We start from the raw sequence: 25,116 nt of genomic DNA, 5'->3' as shown, positions 1-25,116 counted from the left end.
CTCCTAGACTACAAACCAGCATATTACTGTGCTGAATACTGTAGGCAACTGAATACTGTAGGTAACACAATGGTAAGTATTTGTGTATCTAAACATAGAAGCAGTGTAGGAATAATATGGCATAAAAGATAAAAAATGGTATACCTATATAGGGCTCTTACCATAAATGGGGCTTGCAAGACTAGAAGTTTTTCTGCGTGGTGAGTGGTGAGTGAATGTAAAGGCTAGGACATTATTGTACACTACTATAGCCTTTACAAACACTGTATACTTAGTATACATTAAATTTATATTAAAAAATTTCCTCCAATAATTAACTTTAGCTAACTGTAACTTTTTATCTTATAAACTTTTTAATTTTTAGCTTCTTGACTCTTCTGTAGTAACAGGTTAAAACACAAACATTGTATGGGTACACAAAAATATTTTCTTTATGTCCTTATTCTATAAGCTTTTTTCTAATTTATTTTACTTTTTAAACTTTTTTGTTAAAAACTAAGAAACAAACACACATTAGCCTAGGCTTACACAGGGTCAGGATCATCAACATCACTGTCTTCTATCTTCCCCTCTTATGCCACTGAAAGGTCTTCAAGGGGCAATAGCACACCTGGAGCTGTCATCTCCTATGATAATATTTTCTTCTGAAATACCCCCTGAAGGACCTGCCTGTGGCTGTTTTATAGTTAACATTTTTTTTTAATAAGTAGGAGTACATGCTAACAATAAAAAGTACAGTAAATACATAAACCAGTAACACAGTCATTTATTATCAAGTACAATCCACTGTACATAACTGAATGTGCTGTACCTTCATGTGACTGGCAGCACAGGTTTGTTTACAACAGCGTCACCACATGTGAGTAATGCACTGTGCTAGGACACTACGAGAGCTAGGACACCACTAGGCAATAGGAATTTTTCAGCTCCATTATAATTTTGCGGGACCACTGTCATATGCGTCATCCATCACTGACCAAAATGTCATTATGTGGCACATGACTATAATCTCCCACAAACCCAATCAAATCTAATCATAGCACAAAGATAACCACTACCATCTGTCTTAAGGAAAGTGACTCCTATATGGATGGGGATTAGCAAGGGCATAGATTGGTTCCACAGAATATTTCGTTTAATTGATTTTATTGTATTAATAACTGGGTCAGGTCTGAGCCCAGGAAAACATAAATGTCTTGTTAGAGAATCATGCATTACAGTTTTAATTGAAGTTAGGTTTTTCATATAGGAGAATTATAAATATCTGAGTATTACAAGAGCTAACTACACACTTTCAAGTTTGCAGTTCCTGACAAGGGATTTGATCTTTTGCCATCACATAATTCAGAAAAAGGGAATCACTTGCCTGTATCAACTCTAAGAGGAAATCGCATAATCCCAGGGAGAAGGGGGTAAGGAGTGCTCCCTCTTTGACCTCATTTCAGCAGGTCCAACAAAACACACATCACCGCTTCTATGGAGAAATGTACTTCTAAGAAAGCAGGAAATTTAAATCAGATTTGACTTTAGACTACACATTAGGGCTTTCGTCTTAATGAGAAACTAATAATAACAGCAGGGGTTTTTTTTCCTTCTTTTGTTCTCTTTATTCACAAACTCATTGTTAATGATGAAACATAAGGGCAGATTAATAATGCAACTTGGATCTTCAGTCTCCTCTTTCCAACTCAAATACTGGAATTTGACACTCTTTCCATAATATTCTGGCCGTCAGGTTCTCTCCTTTTATTTTTTTTTCCTTCAGAATCCTTTGCAAAAGGAACTATACTGCCTGGCATTCTAAATTATTCCTAATTACCAGGTGGAAAAATAAGACAAAGTGACATCTAAAAACACTGGGGACTATATTTTTAAAAAATAAGACAATAATTCAGATTTTCTTGCTCTAATTCTTTATATTACCACGGTAAAATATTTAACAAAGTTCAAGAGATTACTGATATACAATAACAACCTATGACTTCACACTAATGGGGCTATCAACAAACTGTTCAGTGAAGTAACTAGAAAAACATTTCAATATAAACAGTGATTCACTATTCTATTTACACAGTATTGAAACCATCAAAACATTTAAACACTCAGTAAGTTCAAAGTAATATTCAATAATAATTGATAACTGAAATACTGCAACATCTTCAAGTACCTTCTAAATGACAAAAAAACAGATGAAATTTTGTTCGATATAACTTCAATGAAGTTTGTTTACACAGAACTATACTTTTAAATTGGTAATCCATATACGATACACACGAAACCTTTAAGTGACTAGATTGTTCAATAAATAACACTCCACATTGCTTTACTGTTATGAACCAATGAGTTTATAATTCAGAGAAACCCTTTTAAGAAATTCTATCCTATAGAATGACAATGTCCAAATTGTTTGGTCCTATTAATTTCATTAGCAAAACCTCTAATTTCTTTATATTTAATTCTTCTGAATATCATCTTTAAGGGGCCTGACTTGATTTTTGTCAAACAAGATCACAAGTAAAGCTTAAATCTCCAGCCTCCACGTTCTTCATGAGTTTCAGCTCAGTGTAAGCCAGCACACTGACCTTCCCATGAATTTTCCACAGTGCCACACTTAACACTTTCCACAAAGTATCCTGTTCTTCTCTAGGCTTTTGGTAGCTGTGATGTTAATAATGGCATGTGGTGTTCCTTAGCATAACCTGCCAAAAAGTGATTATCTCCTTAGAAGAAAAGCCATGGGCTGCAATCACACGTCTCAGCTGACAGACATCCAAATGGATTCTATATAAAAAGAAAAGGTTTGTGTCTTCTGGAATATGAATGTCCACTTTTAATAAATTCAAACAGATCCCGACATAAACATCTTCAAACTTGATGGGTTTTACATGACCCATCATTTCATAGATCCTTGGCACCAAATCTCTGGACATTATATAACCCAACCCACTGCAGTAGGGAGGGAACACCTTGAAAGGATACTCCTGGTATGAAATATGGGTTTTTTGGTAAAATCCTCTATAGGAATAATTATCAATTAGAGGATAACCTGTGAAAAACTTCTCTGACTGGTTTAGGTTTAAAAGATATTTCACTAAATTCCCAGTATTGACGAAAACATCAGTGTCTGTCTTCATGATATACTTGGCATTGGGGCAAAACTCAGTTACCCACCTGAATGCCATAATGGTTTTCAAGGTCAGGTTATTGTATGTGTCTAAAAAATCTTGTCGGATTATATCGCCATAAAGAAGGTGTTCATCTTCTAAAGACAATGCTAACATTTTGTCTTCCCTTTCAGCCTGCTGGCCTAGTAAGAAAAATGTAAGAACCTCATATCCCCACCAAGACTTTTTTTCACCCCAAGTAACTCTAATGGCCTGTCTAGCTTTCACATCTGAGGGGTGGGAGGTCACCAGGATGACCAGAAATGGGTTTTGATGAGAGCAGTTTGAATGCTCTCGAAGTGTGAAGCGGAAGTCTTGTCTATAAATTGGCTCATACTCGTAGAAGTACATCCAGTTTACACGTTCGATCACATTGTAGTGGGGAAGGCTGAGGTACCACATCACGAGGAAACTCAGGAGTGACAGCAGCAGGAGACTCCATTTGAGGGATCTCAGGGACATCCTACTTGGAAGGGCAGGCAGGAGAGGTGGGGCCATCCACGGCAGCGCTGAAGCACGTGAGTCACGGAGTCTGGAAGATTTACCAGAGATTGTGTTAGTATTCTACCACCCAAAACAGATTTTCAAATTGTAGCAGAAAGATGAGAGAACAAAACCTCCAAAACAAAACCGAAAATCCTGACCAAAATCGCTTACCTTCATTTAACTACATGCGTATTAATACCATCAACCAAAAAAAAAAGTATTTTAGCTTTTTACATCAAGACCAAGATTAAAACATATCTTTTGATTATTTTGGAAAAACTACCACTTCTTGTTCTACTCTGTTTATTATGGTATATAACTTTGTCCTAGACGCCTAAAGGGAGAGATATGGGTAATGGAGGGTTAAAAGATAAATCTACGATAAAAACAAGCAAATGTGTTTCTTCTTTACCACTATGAAAAAAGAAGGATTTAATGCAAGAAGATTTTACTAGCAACAAGCCCAAATAAACCAAAGGTCTTCTTCAGCTGTGTGATCTGATATGGATTCTAGCAAATCTAGATAAGAAAAACCCTGTAGCGATGACTATTCTATTCATGGTGACCACTGAGATTCTTCCCCTGAAAGGCAAGTCCTCCAGACACAAATAGGATAACCATCTCTTGAGTTTTAAATGCTGACTATGAAATAGCTTTTACTTGCCCAAAACACCAACCTAGCCCCCTTTCCACCTCATTGGCTAAACTCAATGCCCAGTCTGGATAGCAAGTACTTAAAGGTCAGTCCTTAGTACTGAGCTTTCATGTGATTCTCATTGCAGTCTATTCACAAGCCATATGCCAGATCAGAATCACAAGATGGAACCTTCTAGAACGCCTGCTTTTACATAGAACCTCCAGCTGAGACCCCCCCCCCCAAAAAAAAAGAGACATAGAGCATTCGAACTGTGGAGTGACAGCACGGCCTCAGCTCTGCTCCAGATCCCAAGGCTGGGGGTGGTTTACAGTTTGGGATCCCGGAGGGTGTTCCCTGCACCATGAGCATAGGCTTCAGTCTGCCGGACTTCTACATTCACAGACCAGGCATTAAGCAGCCAAAGGAAGGAGGTGGTGGGAGAAGAATCCCAAGGCAACACGTAAACTTGGCATGACGTGCAGTACAGACTGTTTACAGCAAATGCTAAGGAACTTCAGCGCAAGGGGCAGATCAACAACATGAGGAGGGGTGGGCTGAGGCGGCTTCTGACAGTGCCCTCCTCAGCCACAGTCACCTGGCGGAGGGCTCCTGGGAAGCCAGGATTTGCTATGGAGAGGATGAACAGTGATGTCATTATGGGAAGGTTGGTCTACCTAAGGGTCCTACCCTGGTCAACCTGAGGGTCTTTGGACACACAGCTCTTCTGCCTCTGAATGTACATGAAAATAACAGGATTTCAAGACTCCTGTCCTCCCCACCTGGGTATATCTTACCTCCCCTGATAACTTCTGGCCACAATAACCTTTTCTATCTCTGATGCTTTCTATGCTTTAAGTCACACAGTGCAATGGAATGTCTTGGCAAACTCTCTCCAGTTCAGTTCCATGTATATGTGTCTTGCCTCTCCATTGACATTCTATGACCTTGTTGGCAAAGACAGTTTTACTCACAGATGTCAAAGGTGCAAGACAGAGGGAGGCCTACAGCAGGAATGCGATGGACACTAAAATTTGATATGCTTTTTCCATTTGTATAAAGATAAAATATAGGTCTGTCCACCTACCTCCTATCCTCCCTTACACCCCACTTACTAACCATACAGAGCCAGTCCCTAGAAAAACCTGAAACAGAATAGTTCTACAATGAGAATGACAGAAGTAATTACCACCACCTTTATACGTCTTCTCCTCACTTGGCTACTGGGCACTGCACAATCTTCAGGGGCACCATTTATATCTCAGCTGCTGACTACTTATACATTCATTACAACAAACGTCTCGTTCTAACAAATCAGCATATTATAACAAATTTTGGACAAATGAAAGTGTCCTGAGTAAGGGTGCCATTCACAGTTGCATATGGGTGATGGAGGCCCTACCAACTCTTCAATAATGAAAAACCTTGGCAAATATTATTATAAATGTTATTTTTTAATGCATTCTATAAGCTATGGTTTCTAAATGTGAAAATTTGACTATGGTTATGACATCTATTGCCTATGGACCCATGAAGAAAATAAAGCAGCAGCAAAAAGAGGAGGAACTATCTAGTTTATTTTTTTTTTTTAAGTCATTCCATATATTTCAATTATCTAGTTTAAAATGCAAGGAAAGGCCTTTGAAGAACCGGCCAGAATAGACGTTAGGTCACCTACAACACAGCTGGCTCTGAAGGCAGAGAGACCAGAGTCCACACTTCAGCTCTGCCCTTTACCAAGCAGGACAAGTGGGTGTGTTATGTATCTCCTGAAGCCTTAGCTTGCTGTCTCTATGTTGAAGACATTAATACAGTATGAATTAGTGATAATATATGCAAAGCCTCTGCACTGTGTTAGGTATACAACGAACAGAGGCTGTCATCACCAGCTGTGGTTCTACCCTTGGCATCTATTCCATCCTGTGTTCTCTAAATTGATTTGTATTGTCAAAATGTATTATCCGAAAGAAATAATCTTGATATTATAACTTGAAGAAGAGTACATTTCAAAGCCATAAGTACATTTCTATGTCTTACCTTCTTCTTGTTTCTTCTGAATCAAAGACCTTCAGTTTCCCCAATAGAACATACAGCAGTATGTAATTGTCACAAACAATGCCTGGAGAAAAGATAAATGTTTGAGGTGATGGCTATGCTAATACCCTAATGTGATCACTACACATTGTATACATGTATCAAAACATCATGTGTACCCCCAAAATATGTACATTATATATCAAAAAAAAATTTTTTAACTAAAAATAATACTTGAAATTTCTGTAAGAAATAGAAGAAACTTAATAGAATTTACTTATGGGTTAAGGAGGGAAGAAAAAAGCCTCCCCACTCCCCATTCCTTTCTGAACTAGGAACATATGTGGAAATGAAAAGTTAAAAAAATACTGCTGTCCACAGAATTCAGAGTTCATGGCTTCCTCATGGAAAAACGGCACTTGGTAATCAAAAACAGTACAGATCCAAGACTTAAAACGTGTATCTACGTTCTCTCACCAGCAGTGTCATATGCCACCCTACCACAGTCCCACTTCCCCTGATAAAGAACTGGGGTCACAAAAAAGAGGGAAACAAAATTGCAAAGAGACATTCTGCCAGTATCCTCTCTTTACTTCTCTGTCCAAACACATGCACGGAAGGCAGTTCTGACATGGGCACTCCAGCTACCACTGCCCACCCGCCCTGTGCCCTCCCCGCCTCCAGCTCCACTCATCAATACTCAAGCCACAATAAAGAGCTGGAAAGCACAGAAGTACATATCACTTTCTGTTATGATTAATTCTCCTCACATCTTGGATTTTTTCACTGGTCAAGTTTAAAAACCAAAGTAGGACAGGGAGGCATTGACACATACCACTCTTTATACTAAAACAAGCTCCAAATGGATTAAAGATTCAAAGATGGGAGAAAAGTGAACTGTAAAACACCAAAATACGGATAAAAAAATTTTAATAATGTTGAAGTGGGGAAGACTTTTTGATTATCCCACTATAAGAAAAAAATCCAGAAACCACAAAGGAAATTTTGATCAAATAAAAAATTCAAAAAATTCTTGAAAGAGGTTGAAATCTCCAAAAAAAATTTTCTTTAAAGCACAAAGTTGAAAGATACAAAACAAATCGAAGAAAATAATAACCTGAGACACTTGAGACACTTATCACAAAAAATTTATAAGCCTAATAAAAAATGAATTGTCATAGATTAAGAAGATTAACACTAAAAGAAAATGGCCAAAAAAGCAATTCTCGGCCGGGCGCGGTGGCTCACGCCTGTAATCCTAGCACTTTGGGAGGCCGAGGCGGGCGGATTGCTCAAGGTCAAGAGTTCGAAACCAGCCTGAGCGAGACCTCGTCTCTACCAAAAATAGAAATAAATTAATTGACCAACTAAAAATATATATACAAAAAATTAGCCGGGCATGGTGGCGCATGCCTGTAGTCCCAGCTACTCGGGAGGCTGAGGCAGTAGGATCGCTGAGCCCCAGAGATTGAGGTTGCTGTGAGCCAGGCTGACGCCACGGCACTCACTCTAGCCTGGGCAACAAAGTGAGACTCTGTCTCAAAAAAAAAAAAAAAAAAAAAAGCAATTCTCAAAAGAATAATAAAAAGGATCACTAGGCCGGGCGCGGTGGCTCACGCCTGTAATCCTAGCACTTTGGGAGGCCAAGGCGGGCGGATTGCTCAAGGTCAGGAGTTCGAAACCAGCCTGAGCGAGACCCCGTCTCTACTAAAAATAGAAATAAATTAATTGACCAACTAAAAATATATATACAAAATATTAGCCAGGCATGGTGGCGCATGCCTGTAGTCCCAGCTACTCGGGAGGCTGAGGCAGTAGGATCGCTGAGCCCCGGAGACTGAGGTTGCTGTGAGCCAGGCTGACGCCACGGCACTCACTCTAGCCTGGGCAACAAAGTGAGACTCTGTCTCAAAAAAAAAAAAAAAAGGATCACTAAAATAAGATGTTCAAACTCACAAGCAGAAGTATTCTGACAAAAGTCTAACACTGGAAAATTAGGGAAAAAAAATGTTGGGAGGCCGAGGTGGCCGGATCGCTCAAGGTCAGGAGTTCAAAACCAGCCTGAGCAAGAGTGAGACCCCATCTCTACTAAAAATAGAAAGAAATTAATTGGCGAACTAAGAATATATGGAAAAAATTAGCTGGGCATGGTGGCACATGCCTGTAATCCCAGCTACTTGGGAGGCTGAGGCAGGAGGATTGCCTGAGCCCAGGAGTTTGAGGTTGCTGTGAGCTAGACTAATGCCGCAACACTTTAGCCAGAGAAACAGAGTGAGATTCTGTCTCAAAAAAAAAGAAAAGAAAAAAAGAAAAAAAAAGTGATACTACATAGTACGTGTCAGGGGAAAACAGCATCCTTATATAATTTCTGGAGGATAATTTTAAAATATCTGTCAAAATTTTAAATGTGCAATACTTTTTGATGAAGCAATACCACTGCTAGAAATTTATCCTAAAAAACCAGAACTGCATTATTTATAATATGGAAAAATCTGATGTAAATGGCTATCGATAAGGAATTGTTTAAACAAAATTATGATACATCCACACAATAACATATCTTTATTCATCATATGCAATGATGCTTACCTATACTCCCTTGATATATTACTAAGTGTGAAATGCAGTTAGCAAAACTGCCTATGTGATAAGATTCCTTTTGACAGATGAAATAAGTATCTATAAATGCATGTGGCCACATATGCAGAGTGAAATGTCTAGAAGGATATGTTCCAGTGGTCAATCATTTGCATTCTCTGGGATTTCTAAAAGATTCATCTCTTTCTTTTTCTTTTTTTTTTGAAACAGAGTCTCACTTTGTTGCCCAGGCTAGAGTGAGGGCCATGGTGTCAGCCTAGCTCACAGCAACCTCAAACTCCTGGGCTCAAGCAATCCTACTGCCTCAGCCTCCCGAGTAGCTGGGACTACAGGCATGGGTCACCATGCCCAGCTAATTTTTTCTATATATTTTTAGTTGGTCAATTAATTTCTTTCTATTTTTAATAGAGATGGGATCTTGCATTTGCTCAGGCTGGTTTCAAACTCTGGACCTTGAGCAATCCACCCGCCTCAGCCTCCCAGAGTGCCAGGATTACAGGCGTGAGCCACCGCGCCTCGCCTCTTTTTCTTTCTATATCATTTGGATTTTCCAAACTGTTCATGTGTTGCCTTTATAAATAAAAACAAAGCTGAAAAAAAAAATGAAAAAAAAAAAAAAAACAAAGCTGAAAAACTGGATTATATGCTTGCATGATTCAAAGTTCCATTGAATGGTGGTAACCCTAAGCTAGAGGTTAAGATCCTGCATTTCCTCTTACCCTAGCTCTCCTCCACAAGTATGACCATGCACAACTCATGACATTTCTCTTAGCTATTATTCTCTATTATTTCAGTAAATATTATCTCAACACAGTAAGGAATGATTTGAAAAATCCACTAAAAATACATGAACATTAACATAAATCAAACAAGACCTATACTAGCTACTACTAATATATATATATATACACACACCAGTGTTTACAAAATAATTTTATTTTCTCCCCTGTATAGTAGGTAAAGCTGGTTTCACTGTATATATTTTAGAGGTGAATTTTAGAGAATTCAAGTGAAATGAAAGTAAAATGGAGACACTTTCAAACACACCAAGACTTACAAAGTCCACAAGCTCTTGCTGAAAGAAGCACCAAAGGATGTATTTTAATATGAAGAAAAATGAACTCAGGGAGAAGGAATGAAATACAAGAAACAAAAGTAAGCAAGATTATCAGTGAAAACTAATAAATATGGATAATAAAAAATAAAAGAGAAAAGCAGAACAAATATAATTTTTTTCAAGTAGTAAAACAGTGAACAAAAAGACTTGGTAAAAAATGACATGTGGCTCAGACCTATAATCCTAGCACTCTGGGAGGCCAAGATGGGAGGATCACTTGAGGAAATTCAAGACCAGCCTGAGCAAGATCCTGTCTCTACCAAAAATAGAAAAAAAAAAAAAAATCAGCCAGGTGTGGTGGCTGGTGCCTATAGTCCCTGCTACTCGGGAGGCTGAGGCAGGAGGATCACTTCAGCCCAGGAGTTTGAGGTTGCTGTGAGCTAGATCATGCCACTGCACTCTACCTGGGGCGATGGAGTGATACTGTTAGCTCAAAAACAACAAAAAAAAGACATGATGGCTACAAAAAGATGTTTAAGAGAAAAATTAAAATATGCTACTGTACTTAGCTGGTTTAGAAGGAACTAGAAGATACTGATAAGCCTTAATATTTTGCTAAAAAATTCATTTTAAGAATGTATATTAATCTTTAGAGTGATCATTGAAGGAACAGAGATGGAACATATACCTTTCAAACTGACTGAGAAATAAAAGAAACAAAGCAAACTATCTAGTAAATATAAGGTAGGAAAAGGGGAGGAGGAAGAAGAGAAAATGCATAGGAAGTAAACAGCACAAAAGATGATGGCAGAAATAAATCTAAGTGTATCATGAATTAGGGTAAATATAATCGTAAACTCACCTACTAAAAATGAGACTCCCAGATTGGCTTAAAATTCTGCCCTATACTGTTTTTTTTTTTTTTTTTTTTTTTTTGAGACAGAGTCTCGCTTTGTTGCCCAGGCTAGAGTGAGTGCCGTGGCGTCAGCCTAGCTCACAGCAACCTCAAACTCCTGGGCTCAAGGGATCCTCCTGCCTCAGCCTCCCAAGTAGCTGGGACTACAGGCATGTGCCACCATGCCCGGCTAATTTTTTGTATATATTAGTTGGCCAATTAATTTCTTTCTATTTATAGTAGAGACGGGGTCTCGCTCTTGCTCAGGCTGGTTTCGAACTCCTGACCTCGAGCAATCCGCCCGCCTCGGCCTCCCAGAGAGCTAGGATTACAGGCGTGAGCCACTGCGCCCGGCCTGCCCTATACTGTTTATAAGACACACTTCTAAAACAAAACAATACAAAATATAAATTAGGAAATAGAAAAACATGTATCAGAAAAATGCAAATCAAAAGAAGACTGCTATAGTTAATTATTAACATCACAGATTTTAAATGAACAGCATTTAAAAGGGAAAAAGGAGATTTTGTTACTAATGAAAGGAATCATCCAATAAGATAATTTAACAATTATGCTATATAACCATAAAAACATAACTTCAAATTATATAAAGCAAAACCTGAAAAGCATGTGTATAAATGGAAAAATCTATAATCCTAATGGGAGTTTTTAACACATCTAAATAACTGATACATCAAGCAGACAAAAAATAAAAATAAAGATTTAAGTGTTTCAAATAATATCAATAATCTTAATCTAACAGAAATACTCAGCACCTTTCATTCAATAAAAAGAATAGAAATATTTGTTTTTAAGACTGCATAAAACATTTATCAAAAAATTGATAGTATTAGGTTCCATAGGCCTTCTCAACAATTTTAAAAGCTCAATACAGGCTACACTCTCTAGCCACAATATAATTATAAAGCAATTACAATAACTTGAAAAGCACATTGAAAAGCAAAGAAAAGAAAGCAGTTCCATCACAACAGTTCCACCAGTGTCCCTTTGTAATCAAGCCTTCCCCCACTCCCAGGCAGCCACTCCTCTATTTTTCTTCTCTCTATAGCTCTGTCTTTATCAGAATGTCACAAGAATGGAATGATGCAGTATGCAGTCATACGGTTTACCGACTTTTAAGTCTGGCTTTTTCTCATTAATATAATTAATAATATATTTAGAAAAAGATATAATGAAAATAAATCAACTAAGTACTTAGCTCAGAAAGTTAAAAAAATAATTCTAAGGTTATTATTAACACAAAGAAAAGAGAAGGAATAATAAAGCAGAAAATAAAATAAAAACCAAAAATGATTATTAAAAGAATCTAACCATTAGAAATAAAAGGGAAGTTCCTTAGTCTGTTAAACTAATAATCAAAATGAAGCTTCAGAAAAATTTCCATCAGAGTCAGAAAAAAGACAAGGATGCACACTATCATCTCTACCATTCAATGTCATTCTAAAGATCCTTACTATCCACTAAAATAAGAAAGAAAATAAGACACACAAATTGATAAAGAGAAAAATCACTGCCGTTAATTTAGTACAATGTAATCATCTGCAAAGAAAAATCGAGGGGGAAAAGATAATGTATAAGAATTAATAGGTTTACCCAAGATGCTGGATATGAGCTCAATATACAAATCAGAAATTTTAAAAAACAAAACCATACCAGGAAAAACACAATAGCAACAACAACAACAACAACAACAACAAAAAGTGCAAGTCCTTGATGTAGAAAAAAACTAAAACTTTTTTGAAGAATATTTTTAAAAGATATGGATAAATGGATAGAGATAACATGTTCAGGGATAAGAAAACTCAAATGTAAAGGTTCTACTTCTGCAAATTAGTCAATAAAGTCATAGGATTTTGAAACAAACTTGACAAACGGAGCCTACAATTCTCAGAACTATAATGATCCAAGAATAATCAAGACAATTTTGTAAATAAAAAATTAGGCTGGGGAGGCTGGGTGTTACGAAATCATATGGCAGAGCTATAGTAATTAAAACAAAGGAGCAGACAGGCTAAACAACTGAACAGCAAGACCACAAGCCAACCCACACATACATGAGGAGTTGATAAATGGCAAAGCTGGCATCACAAACCAATGGGGAAAGGATTCAATAAATAGGACATAAATAAATGTGGAAAAAGTAAAATTATATTCATATTTATTTCCAAGATAAAATTTCAGGTGGACAAAAGAACTAAATGTAAAAAAAAGGTAAAACTAAAACTATTACAGGAAAATAAAGATGATATTTATTTGTTACCTCTGTGTAGGGAAAGCCTTCAGAAACAAGTCACAAAAAGCGAATCTCACAAAGGAGAGGAGGAGAAATACATTGTATCACATTAAAATATATAACTACAGGACAGCTCTCCGTAGAGGACGTTTTAAAGTCATTGTTTGATGCTAAGAAAGATCCAACTGAAATACAGAAAAATGCAGCAGAATACCCACGCCTTCAGCAACACACCCAAAAAATGCTTTCTTGCTTTTCAACCACTTATTGCTGTGAATCTACGTTTTCCAACCTAACCCAAATCAAGACGCCCTTACGGTCACAAATGATTGAAACCAACCTCGAGGATCAACTGAATGGTGGAACTCCATGCTGCAACCAAACACTCAAATGCTTGGCTAGGCATGGTAGCTCACGCCTGTAATCCTAGATCTATGGGAGGTCGAGGTGGACGGAGTGCCTGTAGTCCCATATACTTGGGAGGCTAAGGCAGGAGGTCCCTTGAGCCCAAGAGTCTGAGGTTGCTGTGAGCTAGGCTGATACCATGACACTCTAACCTGGGCAACAGAGGGAGATTCTGTCTCAAAAAAACCAAAAACCAAAAAAAACCCCCAAATATTCAAATGCTTTCCACAAAAGGCTGACACAAAGTCATTAAAAGGTTAACTTTTTAAATTAACAGTTTTCATTTTTGAAATTATTAAGTACATAATAATTAGATTTTTTTTTACAAAATAATGTACATTTTAAAGTATATCTACTTGAAGTTGCTTGAATGTGGCTTTATTTGATTATAGCTAAATTAATGTGGCCTTCCAACATGAAAAGGTTCCCTACCCCTGGGTTACACTGATTTTGATCATGTGCATTTTAAGGTCCAATTTCAATCAAATTTAAAACTCAAGCATACTACATTCAGAGTCATCCAAAGAAAAAATCATGTGTTAACTATTATAATTACTAAACTACTGCCAGTTGTACAACACTTCAACTTTTCTTTGCCATAAAAGAAACAATACCGTAAAGGGTGTGGAAATCCTAATCGCCTGAAAAAAGGCCTGTGCATATTAAGTTTAATTGAAATCATAATTACACACATTAAAACATCCTATTCCTTATAAAGGGAAAAAACCCACATATCAATTCATATCCTTGAGGGGAATTTCCCTAGTACCTTCTCAAACTAAACACAGTAATTCATAAACAAAGCAATCTAAACTCTACCACTCAATTAGACTCAATTAAACACCTAATTATTTTTACAACCCACCTGCTGCTTGTGTTCTATGACCTCTGATTGTATCAGAAACAAGCACAACCAGCAGATAGTCTGACCACTACTTCTCTTTCCTCACTTCTTTAACACAGTGGTTCTCACTGGAGAACCTAAAAAGCACTGGACTTCAGGTTGCACCCCAGACCAACTAAATTAGAGTTTCAGAGGGTGGCGGGACTCAGGTGGCAGCGCTTCTAAAGCTGCCCAGGTGACGCCGATGTGATGCCCTGGCCCCTCACCAAAGTGCAGTGCGTCAGCACCACCTGGGAGCATGTCAGGAATGCAGAGCCTCAGGCCCCACCTTAGATCTACTGGATCAGACTAGAGGTTTTCAAAGATCCCCAGGTGATTTGTGGATGTAATGAAGTTTGAGAATTACTGAATACCCACTTGAGCAAATTACTTAACCTTTTTAAGCTTCAATTACCTTATTTGTAAAATGGGAGCAATGACACCTTCCTCGTGGGTTTACCGTGAGGACTACGTGAAATAATGTGTGTTAAACATTCAGAATGAGGCTGGCACACAGGAAGAGCAAAGTAGATGGCACTAGTGTTATTATTCAAGATCACGCTATATGCCTCCTCTAATGTATTATTTGCCTACATTTGTTCATTTACAGACTCTGCTCCCAGCTCCCACATGTGTCTTACAAGATACCACATGCTCTATAATATAATTGAACATGCAAATAAATCCCAGTGGACCCACCTTATCCCTCCAAACCAGTAAGCTTTCTCCTAGAGTCCAAGGATTCTGTTTCCCCTAGAATCCCCAGGAGCTGATGCTCTGCTACCCTGCAGATATAAGTCCCCTGGCAGAGGTCCGCATGCCAAATGCAGACTGCTGGGTTACTCCTCTGCACACACACTCCGTCTCCCAGGATCCTTCCTCCTGCCCTATAGCCTTCCTAAAACTGAACATTATTTCTTTTTGGTTGTGGCTCACACTGTCAAAAGTCCCATAATAGGCACTTCTACCAACATGTATTTCTACAAAATACATGAACCTTTTCCAACTGAGGCACAAGATATTCAAGTGGCATCAGGCCACTTTATTTGAGGATTGTGCTTATTTGATAAGGTTTACATTTTTTTCCTTACTATGGAGCACACAGTTGGATAACAGGAAATCAAATTTTATTTACTCAGTGAATCAATGAATAGCAATCGGTATATTTGCTTAAAAATGAAATATGCTTTACTCTGTCAGGGCAAACAAAGGCTCACATTTAAAAGAACTTGCTTTCTATTCTATCCAGCTTCTTCATATTCCCTTCTAACCATAATTTTAGCAACAGCCCTTGCCCTCTCCTGGTATTATAGTAAATACTTTTCATACTTCCATTTGTTTGATGACTAAAACCACCTTAGGAAGCAGAAACCATTATCATAACAGCTAAAGAGCCTGAGATTTGGAGACCTGCTCAGGGTGTCAGAGCCTGCAAAGCAGCGCTAGGAATCTGGGTGTCTTCCCCTTCCTGTGTGGAGTCTGTCACTCTGCACTACAAAGCTTCCTTCTACCTTGTTTTATCCTGCTGGCCTGACATCCTCATACTTTCCTCTACATAGGGCAGCACTTCTGTACTTCCTCAAAGATGAAGAGTTGTCAAAGCTGAACCAGAAACTTTAAACAAAGGGAACTCCTAAATACAAACACCGTTCAATCTCCATAAAAATCATGCTCAGCTCTTACAAATTCTCATTGAGATAGTGTTCAATGAGTCTTCCCTGACAAGATCACTTTTCTGCAACGGTGTAATTGCCAAAGGGAACAATGTTAGTGAATCTGTGTTCCAAACAACTCTGAATAAGTTGCTGAGCCTTCTGTAAACAACAGTGAACATTTAGACACAAGAGCAATGGCCCCATCAGGAGCTAGCAGAGAGTCACCAGAATGCTCCATCTGACTGACCTCATCCCCTTTTCAACAGGGTTCCTTGACCAGAAGATCAAGGGTAGCCTTAGATAACACACAAGAATTAAGCTTCTATGAAGACAGCTAGGCATTCTAAAGTCCAGAAGAAAATGGGAATATGAGTCTAATGACAGTGGCTAGATGGTTTCAAAACTGGGTGACCCATCATAGCCAAGGTATTGTTCATGCACACATTTGTTCAACACACATTTCTTGGGCTTGTGCTGGACTCTGAGAATACAGTATTGCCCAATAAAGCCATAGATACAACCCACCCCACCCCCACACTCCCCTGCTGATAGTCTAAGGTTGACTGGAGCATCTTTGTCAACCTGGGAGAAAATCTCTAGTCCCTGGGTTTAGCCACAGGCCTGTCTTCAGCCTTTTCTTGTTTAATATTTCTGATTAAAGACAAATGAATGTAGGCTTATTCAATTTTGAAGACAAGAAAAAGCTGTAAAAAACCCCAGAAAATTCATTAGAAAATGTAATTACAATCCAAAAATACTTTGGCGGGGGGCATTAGGGAATAGGGCTAAAGCAAGATGAAATCTGATGGGGACAGATTTTCTGTCCTATGTCAGAGTTCAAAACACCAACTACACAATAACAGGACAGGGGACCCTTTGTTAACAGCAACCTAAAAAGACGTTAAGGTTTTAGTTGAGTTTGACTTCCATATGAAGAAAGGTAGGGGTGTAAAAGAATAACTGGGGAATCAGGAAACACAGATTCTAGTTCCAACAGCAGGAGGAGGAAAGGCATCGAATTTGGGGACTTGCCTTTCTCATCAGAACTTCAGGGGACTGAGCCAGGACACCTCTCAGGTCCTGCACACCACTGTGTCCCCAGCACCTAGCACAGTGCCTGGCACACAGAAAGCACTCCCAAGTACTTGTGAATGAATGACAGTGTGAACAGAATTCTACAAGTTAGTCCTATAGTGTGTTCCCCTCCTCCAACAGACACACCCTCCCCCCCCACACACACACACCCTAATACACTCTTGAGTTCAAGAAACAGAAAAAATTTCTTGGTAAAAGGGGTCATAATTCTATAGCCACATATATATTTCATTTTAAAAGGATCATTGACAAATTAGATTTAAGTCAGAAGAGGGTAACCCAGTTTATGAAGGGTGTATCATCTCCCATAAGGATCAGGTGAAAAACGATGAAGGAACTGGGGGCATTCTGTTCTGGGGATAATAAAGCTTAGAAGGCCGGGCGCGGTGGCTCACACCTGTAATCATAGCTCTTGGGAGGCCGAGGCGGGCGGATTGCTCAAGGTCAGGAGTTCAAAACCAGCCTGAGCAAGAGCGAGACCCCGTCTCTACTATAAATAGAAAGAAATTAATTGGCCAACTGATATATATATATAAAAATTAGCCGGGCATGGTGGCGCATGCCTGTAGTCCCAGCTACTCAGGAAGCTGAGGCAGAAGGATCGCTCGAGCCCAGGAGTTTGAGGTTGCTGTGAGCTAGGCTGAAGCCACGGCACTCACTCTAGCCTGGACAACAAAGTGAGACTCTGTCTCAAAAAAAAAAAAAAAAAAAAAAAAAAAAGCTTAGAAGGGCTACAGTAGATGCTTTCAAATATTTTGAACACTCTGTAAGCATAACTCTAGAAGGCAAATGGGAAACCAAAGATAAAAATTAGTGAGAGGGTTCAACATCGATTACTAGAATGGGCTGTTGTTCCTTACCAACGAAAATCTTCCAGTGGCTTTCAAGAATGTTATAAAGGTTGATTCGTTTTTGTTTTGTTTTTGAGACAGAGTCTCACTTTGTTGCCCAGGCTAGAGTGAGTGCCGTGGCATCAGCCTAGCTCACAGCAACCTCAAACACCTGGGCTCAAGCGATCCTCCTGCCTCAGCCTCCCGAGTAGCTGGGACTACAGGCATGCGCCACCATGGCCGGCTAATTTTTTTTTTTGTATATATATTTTTAGTTGGTCAATTAATTTCCTTCTAATTTTTAGTAGAGACGGGGTCTCACTCAAGCTGGTTTCGAACTCCTGACCTGGAGCAATCCGCCCGCCTCGGCCTCCCAGAGTGCTAGGATTACAGGCGTGAGCCACCTCGCCTGGCCCATTTTTGAATTTTGAGTTATTTCAAGCAACTTTTAATATCCCTTCTAATGCCAAGATTCCACAACTTTGTTATTTATAATGTTTAAAATGTAGTATACATTTTTGTATAGGGTTTTATTTTTGTATAAATTTTTTAAACTGGTCAATTTTTAAGAATGAATTTAAACTATTCACTGAGTTAAGAAAAAAAAACCCACATCGAGCACCACTCCCTGGTTGTTATGCAGTTGTAAGAGGACTGTGAGTATAAATACCCATGCTCTATTACAATTTCCCAATTCTTCTCTTGAAATCCCCGATGATTGCATTCTGAGATGCGTGAAAGAATGTCTTTCCTACAAACCTCATTAAAATGGAAGCCTGATGCTTCAATGCTAAGGTAGAAGATAACCTGGGGCTTTTAAGACATACTATATACTCTTTGCAAAAACAAACCAAAACAAAAGCCACTACATTCTTGTAGGTAAAACAATCCCTGTCTATGGGAATCTTTCAGAGATTTCTGGGTTATAGCATGATTTCTGGGTTTAGACTGAGATAAATGAAGAGCAGGCAAAAGCAGCAGGACTTGAGAAGGAAAATTTAGCTGCAATTTTCTTTTTTGCTTTTGGCCTATCTGCATTTGTGTCCAATAACAACAACAACAAAAGTCAGTCTTGATAATTTGCAATTCATGTAAAGATTTTAAGCAAGTTTTTTTTTTTTTTTTTTAAGGCATAGTAGGCTTTGGGGCACTACAGAAGTCTATAGTAGCACTTACTTCTATGGCAATTTACAAAGCACACTTCACAACACCACAAAATTTTGTTACCATCAACCCCATTTTCCAGAGACCTGTGCAGCCTAGATAGAGGTACACCTGGAATCCAAACTCAAACCCTTCAAGTTCCTTCTGCCAGGGCACAGCACTCACAGGAGAGATAAACCTCATACCACAGCCTCTTGACAGTCTTGGGCAGGGAGCAAAGAATGCAGCAGAACCTGATGCACCTCTAGGCTTGGGGTAGGCAGTCTCTGAGAGCACCATTTGACAGAGCAGACAGGGGGAAGAAGCCACAGGATGACTGGGTCTAGGGTACAAAGCAAAGACCACACAAGTCAGCAGCAAGACTGACCTGAAAGCTGGGCTTTCTGTATCTGTTTTATTACAAACAGCTCTACCCACTAGAGGAAGGGGACAGGGGAAGCTGCTCTAGTAAACATTTCTTCCCATTATTGCCCTAAATTAGGAATACTATAGATCTTTGCCATCCTTGTCATTCAAGCTAAGTCATCGATTACCTTTTCCTTAGTTGTTTAAGGCTGTTTTATACACTTATTTGATGTTCTGGATGTGTGCTAGAGGCTGGGGCAGCAGCGGGGAAGAAGGCAGGCAAGCCCTGCCTTCAAGCTGTTGACCCTCAATGCAGAAAGTATGGTGGTAAGTTCACAACTCCAAGTTTCAACTGAACCTCATGAGTGAAGCCCACCTGGAGAAGATGGGGCAGACCTCCCAGATCTAATGCTTATAAATTAGTGATCAGAGCCCATGGGAGGGTGCTGAGTTTCCACTCAGAATGTGCTACTTACTGATCAATAACAGAGCAAATTATAGAATTTCTATCAATGCAGAAAAAGGAACTATTTAATAATAGCAAGAGATAAAAGTTGATGATAATTTTTTCTGTCAGAAAGTGGCTAACTCCATTCTTTAAAACAAAGTCTGTAACCAACACAGTAGCCAAATATAGTTCCAGATAAGACACATGGTTTGAGCCCTCACTGTCCATGCCACTGAGGTAGGTGGCTACAGAATTGTGAAATGTTTTAACAGGAGCAGTGCTTCTTCATTCTAACTTTTAAGAGCCTGTTCAAAATGCACAGCTTGACAGTGTAGCAGAAATCCATGTTCTAGCCCAGGGATGGGCAAACTTCCCCCTCTCCTCCATAAAAGGACAGATAGTAAATATTTTCTTTGTGGACCATACAGTCTATCTCTGCTAGTCAATTCTGCTTTTGCAGAGAAAGTTAAGCCATAGACAATGATCTCCTAGTTCAGGGTCAGATACACATGGGATGGGAAACTCTGATAATCTAATCTAGCTTTCTGGCTTTCATTCCCTAAAGTCTCAAAGCTTCAAGGAGTACAAGTTATCTCCCTAGCCCAGGCGTCCTCAAACTACAGCCTGCAAGACGCGGGCCACATTCGGGTATTTTTGCCCATTTGTTTTTTTACTTCAAAATAAGATATGTTCAGTGTGCATAGGAATTTGTTCATAGTTTTTTTTTAACTATAGTCCAGCCCTCCAACGGTCTGAGGGACAGTGAACTGGCCCTCTGTTTTAAAAGTTTGAGGACCTCTGCCCCAGCCAAATCTTCCATCCTGCAGCCTCTTAGGGCCCCAAACTTGAGATGCTCTGTGGTTTCATCTTCACCTAATCTTAATGGGCCCCCTACAAATCGCCATACTTCAAGCTCATACTTCTCATCTTCCCCTATCCTCTAATCCACAATATGCCCAAAGCCCTGATAATAAAAGCATATCATGCATGTATTTGTCTACTGTGAAAAAAAGAAAAAAATAAATAAAAGCATATCAATATTTATAATATGCAACTTTTTATTAAAATAAAACCATTGTTCATAGTCCTAAGAAAGATGTTTGCCAAAGAACCTGCTGTTAAAGGAACTGCAACTTTTGGATGCATCTGTTGTGTAAGGTCATTTAAGAATGTTTTGTTTGACCCCACACATCTGGCCTCATCCATGAGGCTGTACAGTGTGGCTGTCTACCACACAGTAAGCAACAATGATCAATACCTGGAAAAACTGCAATGGAAAAGCTTATTTGGCCTAGCTATTATACGGTGGCTAAAGAGACAAAGGTATTTCCTAAAAGGGGATTCTACCTGCATCACCCAGTGGTGGATGGCACAAAGCTAGAGGTGAGGCACAGGGATAAAGCAAATCACCCATGCAAAGAAGAAAGAGAAAAAAGTATTCAGTGGAGCATTTCTTAGGGATAAAGAGCACTGAGTCTGAACTTGAAGTTGAATATGACCCACTGAATTAAGTTTATATAGTTAACTTTTCCTGAAGTATCATGGTATTTTAATAATTCAATTTTTTAGAAAATATATATTATCCAAAATGGCTTAGTAGAGGCTTAACTCTTGTACTTCTTCAAATCCTTCAGAGAAAGAAACATGCTAGAACATACAAAACACTTTGTAGCTATGTCAGTAATACTTAAAACCTTGTAACAGGCACTATCATGGGCATATTTAACCAATTAGGATAATTTTTAAATTAAAAATAAGATGAACTTACCTGTAGAGTTTCAGATGAAATTAAAGCACTAGCTGAAGTTTTTCTGTAGTCCATGCTTTAAAACACTCAGATTTGCCATGAACTACTGAGCAGAACAGAAAAAGAATGTATCTGAGTTGTAAGTTAACACTGGGCACTATGACATCTAAAAATCAATGTTCTATACCTAGCACATTCCTGCTGGAGCAAGCTATTATGTATCAACCCTTTTTTAATTTTTGGAAAAGCCTGATCCTGTCTTCATCCTCTATGATATCAAATTACCTCAAACTCTAATCTGGAATTACATAATATGGGCACCATTTTGATAACAGACTTTATTTTCAGGAGGCTGGAGTTATCCAGTGGCCATTCATTTAAATGAACATTTTAATCTAAAAGGGAAAAAAGTCACACGGTTTTATCTCTTAGTATTAAATAGCTCCCATCTCTAGACTGATGCAAGTTCAGTAATTTGCGCTTTTATATGGCATTGACGCATTCTGAGCACAAACTCAGCTCCCTTCCTTTGCCTAAGCCACCTGGAGAAAGCTAAAAAACAAACTTGTTTCCAGTTGAAGACAGTAAACTCTAATCTTCCTTATCTCTGAAAACAGAACCCCGCCCTCCAAAAAAAAACCACACATGGTTTGGTAATTTCTTCCTTTTCCTTACAAAGCAGCCACCTCCTAAATGCAGGCACTCTTGAGCAAAATATGCTGGAAATAAAATCATCTCTGTTCTGCAAATCTCTCTCCCAAGTCCAACAGTGAGAATAAGAAAAGAAAGAATACTGAATGCAACCACTACCCATGCTTGCTTGCTGGTATCATTTCTTACTGCTTGGAAAAGTGAGCTCCGTTGTACCTTTTCGGATTTCTTTTAAAACGCCTTAGATGCTCCTTAAGACCACCTCTTATGAATCCTGTAACACTAGCCCCTACGTCTCCTCCTTTCTCTAATTCGACCATTCCCCTCCCAAGGTCCATATTCCTTCCCAATCCCTCCCTTGAAGCACCTTCCCACAATACGGCCCCAGGCCCTTCCCCAGAGCCCGGAGTGCGTTCGCCCAGGCCTGTTAGGGTCCACCTAACGCTGGGTACCGAACACGCTGTTAGGGGTACCGAAACGCTGTCCTCGTCTTCTCCCCTGCCACCGCGGCAAACGCGCCGAGCCACTCCCGGCTTTGACCCTGGCTGGAGAGGCGCGGGCGACCCAGGCAAGGACTGCGCCCAGGAGCGGGGCAGGGTGGACAACGTGCGGCCGCGGCCTGGGCCGCTACGCGCCCCGGCGCCCCTCCGCGTCTGTCACGGCCCCACCGGGCCCCTTCTCCAGCGCTCACCGGTGCAGGAGCTGGTAGCCGCCGAGGCCCGAGCCCCGGGGCGCGGGAGCTCAGTCCCGGCCGCGCTCCGGAAAGGGCCAGAGGAGTGGGCGGCGCCTCCCTGCCGCGCTGCCCAGGTCTCGGTGTTCCGGAGGATGGCGCGTTTCAGGAAAGGCCGGTCCCGTGGCCACGCCCGCTACCCAGCCCGGGTCCCAACCGCCTGCGGCCACCGCAAGGCCCGGGCCTCACCCTCACCTCCGGCGCGCAGCGCACACCCAGCTCCGAAGCAGGCGGCCGGCCGGCGCTCCCGCCCCGCGCGCACACGCATCCTCCCCGCAGCCGCACGCACGGCCGGGCGCGCGCAGACCAAGCGCCCATTGCTCGCGGGCGCGGGCACGGGCAGCCCGCAACCCTACGCGCCCGCGCCGGACCGCTGTCCGGATCCTCGCTGTCACCGCACATTCACGGCACGGTGGAGTTAAGTACGCATTTACAGTTGAGGCTGGCCAAGGCTAGACGACTGAGTGGCAGACCTCGGGCTGGAATTTCTGTTTAAGAGCCGCTCCTTCTTCCCCCTTGCCATCTTTCCAAGCCGCGCAAGTGCATGGTCTCCAGGCATCCCTGGAGGGATTTTCTTGTTGAAGTCCACACAGAGCTAACTAGGGGAGGAGTAACCTTGAGAGGAGTTCTTTGCTCTCTCAGAACAAATGCGCAGTTCTTCATCCAGAATCGTCGGGGAATGAAGGGTGGGGACATGTCAGGTTACAATGGTCTGTGTGTGGATGGGAGTCCTAGGGAGTCGCATGCTCTAATAACTACCTGTCTATATTGTCCTATCTGGACAGTTCAAGGAAGTTCTGCTCCACTCAGTCGGCACCATCCAGTGTTCCCTGGGAGGAGTGCAGTGGCTTTTAGGCGCGGGAGCTGGGTGGTGGTGTGTGGCTTCTGGTTGTACTGGTCTTTGGGTGGAGGTGGTGCAGTTAGTCAGAAACAATACTTCCACTCCTCTATCAGTACTCTTGGAATACTGCCATCTGAAAACTATTCCCCATGCTGGTCACTTGGCCGTGGGACTGTAAACAGGTTGGCCCCAGCATCACCACTTGCAAAGTTCAAAAATTTCAGTGAACACCCGTATACTGTACACATCTTCGAGATTAAACCACTGTTTACTGTTTGCCATGATTGCTTTCCCTCTCCTACATACTTCAGTCTGCATTTCCTAAGACTAAAGGTATTCTTCTGCACATCACAATACCATTATCACACCTAAGAAACTTAATATGAAGACGTCGCCTAATATTTAGTCCATATTCAAATTTCCCAAATCGTCAAAAAAAAGTCTTATATATTGGTTTTGTAGAAAAATGATCAAGATTCATGCATTGCATTTGTTGTCTTTTTAAATATAGAACAGGCCCCCCCCCTTTTTGTTTTCATGACATTAACTTTTTGATGTTTAATTATCTTAGTTTTTTGTCTTACCGGTGTTAACTTTTCTTTTAGCTCTCAAAGTTCCTGTGGAAGTATAGAGACATGATTGAAAGGCCAGAATCCTTCATAGGCTACAAAGTGCTCTTTGTATTGTTTCCCATCAGGGAAAGCATAATATTAAATGTTAAACACATAAAATCAGTTGTCCCCATAGTAATGATCACTAGGGTAAGGAGGTGCCCTCTAGATTTTTCTTTTATAAAGAATAATAAAAAATGTATCCTTTTTGTGGTTAATAGGTTATCTGGCTAGTGGAGACAAACTCTTTGGAGGAGAAATTCTTAAATTTCTGCAAGGAAAACAGAGGTTACATAAGACTATTATGCAAACAAGATAACACTCCCACAAGATGTCACTCATGGTGAAATGTCCCCAAGGGTTGATAGATGAGCTAACATGACCAGCCCTGGGTACGAACACCAGTCTGTGGGAGCATATATTTGACTCATTCAACCATGCAAAGCACTGTTAGAGGCACCAGGGACAGATCACTGAACAAGATAGGACCCTGTAAGATTCATGAGCTTAGGAGGAGACACAAGTAGGCAGGATCATTTCTGAAGGGTCATAAGTGCTGTGAAGTTGATAGGAGTGGAATGTGATAGAG

General features: G+C 40.2%; 1 protein-coding gene across 13 annotated transcripts; it reads right to left on the bottom strand.

Annotated features, from left to right (window-relative positions):
* Positions 1 to 717: 717 nt before the first annotated feature.
* On the bottom strand, positions 718 to 23,915 carry B3GALNT1 (beta-1,3-N-acetylgalactosaminyltransferase 1 (Globoside blood group)). Of its 13 annotated transcripts, XM_076004207.1 has the most exons (6): positions 23,037 to 23,260; positions 21,716 to 21,800; positions 11,224 to 11,252; positions 10,836 to 10,871; positions 6,322 to 6,403; positions 720 to 3,696 (listed from the first exon to the last, which is right to left on the bottom strand). In XM_076004207.1, the coding sequence occupies exon 6, from the start codon at positions 3,660 to 3,662 to the stop codon at positions 2,667 to 2,669; it is 996 nt and encodes a 331-aa protein (XP_075860322.1). In that variant the 5' UTR covers positions 3,663 to 3,696; positions 6,322 to 6,403; positions 10,836 to 10,871; positions 11,224 to 11,252; positions 21,716 to 21,800; positions 23,037 to 23,260; the 3' UTR covers positions 720 to 2,666. The 13 variants fall into 13 exon arrangements, with proteins under 13 accessions (XP_075860305.1, XP_075860301.1, XP_075860299.1 ...); XM_076004190.1 differs by lacking the exons at positions 10,836 to 10,871; positions 11,224 to 11,252; positions 23,037 to 23,260 and adding exons at positions 19,340 to 19,476; positions 23,549 to 23,816 and having other exon boundaries at positions 718 to 3,696; XM_076004186.1 differs by lacking the exons at positions 10,836 to 10,871; positions 11,224 to 11,252; positions 23,037 to 23,260 and adding exons at positions 19,340 to 19,476; positions 23,271 to 23,376 and having other exon boundaries at positions 718 to 3,696.
* Between the last annotated feature and the right edge of the window lie 1,201 nt (positions 23,916 to 25,116).

The sequence above is a fragment of the Microcebus murinus genome, chromosome 1 (genome assembly GCF_040939455.1).
Source record: "Microcebus murinus isolate Inina chromosome 1, M.murinus_Inina_mat1.0, whole genome shotgun sequence".
Taxonomy (NCBI): domain Eukaryota; kingdom Metazoa; phylum Chordata; class Mammalia; order Primates; family Cheirogaleidae; genus Microcebus; species Microcebus murinus.
Note: the sequence above shows the minus strand (reverse complement) of the source record. Positions and strands in the feature narration are given on the sequence as shown.

Excerpts from the sequence above, each read along its gene's own strand:
- B3GALNT1 (XM_076004190.1), bottom strand. The coding sequence starts at position 19,433 with ATGGTGCTCTCAGAGACTGCCTACCCCAAGCCTAGAGGTGCATCAGGT. Across the intron at positions 6,404-19,339 it reads AAGACTGTCAAGAGGCTGTG|GCATTGTTTGTGACAATTAC; the intron begins GTATGAGGTTTA and ends TCTTTTCTCCAG. Across the intron at positions 3,697-6,321 it reads TCAGAAGAAACAAGAAGAAG|ACTCCGTGACTCACGTGCTT; the intron begins GTAAGACATAGA and ends TAAATCTTCCAG.